Raw genomic sequence first — 6,468 nt, 5'->3', positions numbered from 1 at the left:
AGATTGTAGGTTCAAGCCCCCTAGGAGAACTAATAAAATAGTGTAAAAAAAAATAAATAAAAAAATCTATAAAAAACTAAAAATTCAAATCACCCCACCCCCTTCCCTAGATTTTAAATAAAGAAGGCCTGCTAGGTATAGCTCACTGCTGACATCCCATTTGTACTGGGCATCTTGTATTATGGAAATTTGTTAAGTGGTAATATTCGAGTAAAAGCTGTAAAACCTTTTTTTTCTTTTAATACCGACTGTGGCTCAAACCCATCTGCCATACAACTGTCAGGCTACCCTAAAATGCTGACTATTTGTATTTAGTAATACTTTGTTATATCACCAATAGATCAAAACCACCTATTACTTCCAATCTACTTATGAGCATGTTACATTAGATAATGGAGCTTTTATATAAGGATTCCATTATTGTAAATATTCACAAGCTGACCATTGTTTTTGATAGTGTATTTTTTTTTATTTATTTTTGACATTTCAGATTTCACCCAATCCCAAATAACGTATTTACCAGTATTCTGCATTATATATATACAAGGTAAAGCATACGGATCTGTACCAGACTTTCCAAGAAGTGGTGGCTGAAGAATTTGTCCCTACTTTGGTTTACGGGCATGAATAAAATAGAGCTCCTGAAAGTTACTAACATCCATCCTTGATCTATCAGTACGAGGCACATACACGGCTTTTTCAATCTGGTAGCCAGCTTCTTTAAACGCCATTTCCAGATCTTCCTTTTTTACAGTCAATGAACTAAAATAAGATTTACCAACATAGTAAAAAGTGGAATTCATTACACTTAAAATCATAAGGTGACCTCCAGGTTTGATCAGGTCCTGGAAATTTTTCAGAACATTACAGAATGACTTCATGTCCTTACAAGGAGCTTCAAGACACAGGCAAGACAGGAGACAATCAACTGGTGGCAGAACGACTGGATCATAAGGGTTTTCTTTCAGTGCATCACATTTCAAGACTTCTTTCACCTTACTGCGGAGTTTCTCAGCTTTTTCCTCAACATCGTCCCTTTAAACACATAGTAATGAAATATTATACAATGTCATTTGCATAATACAGAAATTATGTCTGAAAACAGAACACAATAACAACTCAAAGAAGACAATCCCTGTCCGTAAGCTTTATAAAAACATGTGGTCCTCACAGAAGTGCGTAGTTCCCTATGACTGCATCTGTTCTAATGCAAAAAAACAAAAACATAGCTAGATACATAGAAAGCAAGACAATCTGAAGACGTTTGGATTTGCTGAAGGCTATTGCTGTATTTGCATTGCTAATGATGCAGATTCAGGCCTGGTTTACTTCTGCGTTGGTAATCTGTTCGGGGAGTCCGCATGGGGACCCCCCCTGAACGGACTACCGAACCCATTGGCAAGAGGTGTGCAGTGAAAGCACACGGACCTCATAGACTATAATGGGGTCTATGAGCTTTCCGCACGGACTCTGCATGGAACATGCGGACAGAAAAGTACTTCACGATCTACTTTCCCGTCCAAATGACTCTTGCGGATACCGCACGGAAAGCACACAGACCTCATTATAGTCTATGGGGTCCATGTGCTTTCACTGCCAATGCGTTTGGTAATCCGTTCGGGCGGTGTCCCCATGTGGACTCCCCAAACGGATTACCGACGCAGAGGTGAACGAGGCCTTACACATAACCACTAATCTCTACCATAGCTAAAGAAAAAGTCTCTGCAAGACAAGCCCTTATTAAAATACATATAACTTAAGTAGGGTAGGCCGGCACCTCGGCATTCTGCTCATACATGACATACAAGCAGAGTCATGTCACCTAGAATCTTTCTCAGGATTCCTTGTTCAGAATGCATAGGACATAGGACATCTGCATTTAGTATTCTGTTTGAGGAGTCTGCTTGGAGACCCCCCCCCCCCCCAAAGAGAATACTGAGCACATTAAAAAGCAGTGAGCAATTAAAGCCCTCGGACCCCATAGACTATAATACCAAACACAGATGTGAACCAGGCCCAAGAATTAAGTCATAACAGGTTTTGTTTTGTTTTCCTTTTTTTTTTACATTAGCTGTATGATAACCTTATCTGTAAAGTCATTCCATATTAAAATATATACTTGACCATCTGTAACATATTCACACATCATTTATTATGTATTACAGGCTATGGACACTTTTATGCATGAAAACAAATAAAAACCCAATGTCTTTGACTAAGTTCCTGGAGTAAACAAGGATAAATCTTTTGGATTTCCCATAACAGGGCTATATCTCTGGTGTAAGTAAAGCATGGCCATCATAGGATTGTTCACAGAAGGGCACCGGGAAGGTCCTGTCTGGCAGGGTAGCTTGCAGTGCTTGTCTGCTCCTGCCTGACACCGCCATCCTGACTGTACAGAGTCTAAATAGTATATCAGGCACCAAAACTACCTGCACTGATTGCTCAGGAATGGTGGGGGTTAGAGAAAAAATTCATTCCACCTGTGCTGGAATCAGTGGATACATGCCTATTAAATGACACAAAAACCTGTACATGGCACTAGTGGTGAAAACATGAAAAAGGAATTATTACCCGTTTCCTTCCAGCTCACATACAGATTTGATAATGTGAGTCCAGTCAAAAGCATCTGGATCTTTCTTCAGCCATTTCTGGAATTCGGCACGGTTTTGCTCAAGGAAGTCCGAGACAATGATGTTATCAAACACTTCACAAGCCGAGAGGAGTTGATAAATGGAGGGTCCAGTGCCAAAATCTAGAACAGTCTCTCCTCTTACTCCACCTTAAAGGAACAAATATGTTTAATAGCTCCACTAAATTCCTCTTTTTCTTGGGCTTTCTTGTTATGGTGTTCACTGTGTGGCATAAAAATCTTGATGGTTTTTTAAACCCCCCAGAAAAATATTTATAGTTCATACAATGTGACAATTAAATACCTAAAAATCACTATTGAAATGACAGAATTACTTACCTAGTGTGAAAGTTTCATGTAGATTTTTTAGTACAAAATCTGTCCATTCGCCTAAAAGTGTTCCCTCCCCTGGTTCATAGTAGGTCTGTAGGTAATCTTTGGGGTTAAATTCATCAATGTAGCTTTGCTGAGAGGAAAAAGAGGTGGCCATGATCTTCTCTCCTCAGGACGGTCCTCAGAAATAGACCTGAAGGTAAAGTAATGGTAAAATAGGGACATCACCCCTCACCACAGATCATATACAGTGTAGAAATCTAATAGCATGAACCTGTTAGTCCACCTGCGAACACCTCAACTCTATATTATAATGTATACTAGCTGCAAGAGAGTATGAAAGACACATGCAACCTAAATTCATTGGCCTTAAAGTAATCTTGGCGGGTCTATTTGGAAGCCTAAACCATCAAGGGGTCCTTTTTGGACTGATGACTTAGTGTCCCATATAGTTTACTCCTACTTAGTCCCAAACAGTCTACTCTTATTTAGTCTCTTATAGATTACTCCTACTTAATCCCATATAGTTTACTCCTGCTTAGTCCCAAATAGCCTACTCCTACTTAGTCCCATGTAGCTTACTCCTACTTAGTCCCATATAGCTTACTCCTACTTACTCCCAAATAGTCTACTCCTACTTAGTCCCATATAGCTTACTCCTACTTACTCCCAAATAGTATACTCCTACTTAGTCCCAAATAGCCTACTCCTACTTAGTCCCATATAGCGTACTCCTACTTACTCCCAAATAGTCTACTCCTACTTAGTCCCAAATAGCCTACTCCTACTTAGTCCCATATAGCTAACTCCGACTTAGTCCCAAATAGTCTACTCCTACTTAGTCCTACTTACTCCTACTTACTCCCAAATAGTCTACTCCTACTTACTCCCAAATAGTCTACTCCTACTTAGTCCCATATAGCTTACTCCTACTTACTCCAAAATAGTCTACTCCTACTTAGTCCCATATAGCTTACTCCTACTTACTCCCAAATAGTCTACTCTTATTTAGTCTCTTATAGCTTACTCCTACTTAGTCCCAAATAGCTTACTCCTACTTAGTACCATATAGTTTACTTCTACTTGCTCCAAAATACTATAAGTCAATAGGTATGGGGAAAAGGAAATGATACTCAGCCCATGTACAGTCCAATATTCCACAGTTTCACTCCTTGGAGCAATGTCCTCATCCAGCCTTGCTCGGATACAGACTCCCATGGTCCAGAGCAGGAAACAGTGAATCCAAGAGTAAAAAGGAGTATCCAGCACAGCCGTACTTGTGATAAAAAATCTTTCCTCTTTATTTATTACACAATTCCAGATAAAAGTGAATCATCATTACACGTGTCACAAAAATACGTCCAGACTGGACGTATTTTTGTGACACGTGTGATGATGATTCACTTTTATCTGGAATTGTGTAATAAATAAAGAGGAAAGATTTTTGGACGTATTTTTGTGACACGTGTAATGATGATTCACTTTTATCTGGAATTGTGTAATAAATAAAGAGGAAAGATTTTTTATCACAAGTACGGCTGTGCTGGATACTCCTTTTTATTCTTGGATTCATTGCTCCAAAATAGTCTACTCCTACTTAGTCCCATATAGCTTACTCCTACTTAGTCCCAAATAGTCTATTCTTATTTAGTCTCTTATAGTTTACTCCTACTTACTCCCAAATAGTTTACTCCTACTTAATCCCATATAGTTTGCTCCTACTTAGTCCCAAATAGCCTACTCCTACTTAATCCCATATAGTTTGCTCCTACTTAGTCCCAAATAGCCTACTCCTACTTAATCCCATATAGTTTGCTCCTACTTAATCCCATATAGTTTACTTCTATTTAATCCCATATAGTTTACTCCTACTTAATCCCATATAGCCTACTCCTACTTAATCCCAGATAGCCTACTCCTACTTAATCCCAGATAGCCTACTCCTACTTAGTTCCATATAGCCTACTCCTACTTAGTCCCAAATAGCTTACTTCTACTTAGATGTACTTCAGGTTACATTATTAATTTGTTCTGGGATGACCATTGCAACTTGTAACTACCTCTATGGAAAATAAGTAATTGGTTCTGAAGACCCCAAAATATGGCAAAAATATGAGAAAATAAATATTAAAGGAAAACATCATATAACTAATAAAACGATGTCAGATCCATCTATTCTTTCAAGATATGCTATATGTAGTAACCTATATAGTAACCTTCTGTAGACTCGGACAGATTTTCTCAGTGTCTCTTACCTCTGCTCCTCTTCTATCCCTGATCTGAGTTGATATACCGGTAATCTAGCTGACGTCTTGACTTAATAGTTGACATTTTTCTTTTCCCTTTCTGATTGGCTGAATTACACACATGGTATATGCTACAGGCAAGAAACAACTCGTCCCACTGAGAATACTATAGACTTCTGGTTTTATGAGATTATTTGTGTCTCCTCCATCTGCTCTCCTCATTTTCTCGGTCTGTGTAGAACTTATAGTAAAGTAGCTGACGTCTTCACTTTATTATCTGTACCCTTTCTGATTCCTTGAATTACACACATGCTATATATTATATACATCAAACAGTCCATCCCATTGGCATCATTATGGTTTATGTTGGTTGGAACCGGAATTCTAATGGAAAATGACTGACCAATATATGTTTCTAAACTGTAGCCAAATTCAAGTCTTACTCAATAAATTTTTGATGATAAAGATTATATAAATTTACAATATTTTCGTAAATATGTTCCATTTATTTTTGCATTCAATGTACATTCCAATGTAGTAAAGGTTAACATGACTCCTAACGCATTAACAACACTGGGGCACAGAGCGTTAACTCGACTCCTTCAGGCTGAGGCTCCACGTTGCAGGAATGCAGCTTTTCTTGTTGCAGATTTTCTGTGGTTTTTTTGAGCCAAAGCTAATAATGGCTACAAAAGGAATAAGAACTAGAGATGAGCGAGTACTGTTCAGCTGATCCGAACAGCACGCTCGCATACAAAATGAATGGACGTAGCCGGCACGTGGGGGGTTAAGCGGCCGGCCGCCGTCAAAGCGGAAGTACCAGGTGCATCCATTCATTTCTATGGAGCGTGCTGTTCGGATCGGCTGATCCGAACAGTACTCGCTCATCTCTAATAAGAACCATATAGGAAGTTCTTATACTTCTACTTTCTACTTAACCCACTCCTAGCTTTGGCTCAAAAAACTGCAGTCAAATCTGCAACAAAAAAAGTTATGTTTTCACAATGTGGTGCCTCAGCCTCAATTGGTTTTCAATAGCTTTGGTTGTCTTCTGAGATAACATATCAGGGTGCATAAAGTTATCACGCTGAAGGAAGCCAAGTTATGCCATGCTACATGTGCACATGTCCGCTCTTACACTATTAGGGGCATCATAAAAGCATTACCATAATCATACCAAGAAATATGTCTGTTCACGGACTCATCATGGGGGGTTAAGCGGCCGGTCTGCGTGCCGGCCGCTTCCATTCATTCATA

The 6,468-nt window shown here is 39.1% G+C and overlaps 1 protein-coding gene across 1 annotated transcript; it reads right to left on the bottom strand.

Annotated features, from left to right (window-relative positions):
* Nucleotides 1–605: 605 nt before the first annotated feature.
* On the bottom strand, nt 606–3,142 carry LOC142209473 (nicotinamide N-methyltransferase-like). The gene is made up of 3 exons (XM_075278465.1): nt 2,972–3,142; nt 2,575–2,782; nt 606–1,035 (listed from the first exon to the last, which is right to left on the bottom strand). Exons 1-3 carry the CDS (start codon nt 3,120–3,122, stop codon nt 606–608), a joined length of 789 nt encoding a protein of 262 aa, XP_075134566.1. The 5' UTR covers nt 3,123–3,142.
* Between the last annotated feature and the right edge of the window lie 3,326 nt (nt 3,143–6,468).

This window comes from Leptodactylus fuscus, chromosome 6, assembly GCF_031893055.1.
Source record: "Leptodactylus fuscus isolate aLepFus1 chromosome 6, aLepFus1.hap2, whole genome shotgun sequence".
Classification (NCBI taxonomy): domain Eukaryota; kingdom Metazoa; phylum Chordata; class Amphibia; order Anura; family Leptodactylidae; genus Leptodactylus; species Leptodactylus fuscus.
The sequence above is the reverse complement of the archived record's forward strand: the minus strand, read 5'-3'. Positions and strand labels throughout refer to the sequence as shown.

Coding starts and splice junctions, on each gene's coding strand:
- LOC142209473 (XM_075278465.1), bottom strand. CDS start 3,122: ATGGCCACCTCTTTTTCCTCTCAGCAAAGCTACATTGATGAATTTAAC. Junction 2,783..2,971: donor ACATGAAACTTTCACACTAG/GTAAGTAATTCT, acceptor TGTTCCTTTAAG/GTGGAGTAAGAGGAGAGACT. Junction 1,036..2,574: donor TGTGAGCTGGAAGGAAACGG/GTAATAATTCCT, acceptor ATGTGTTTAAAG/GGACGATGTTGAGGAAAAAG.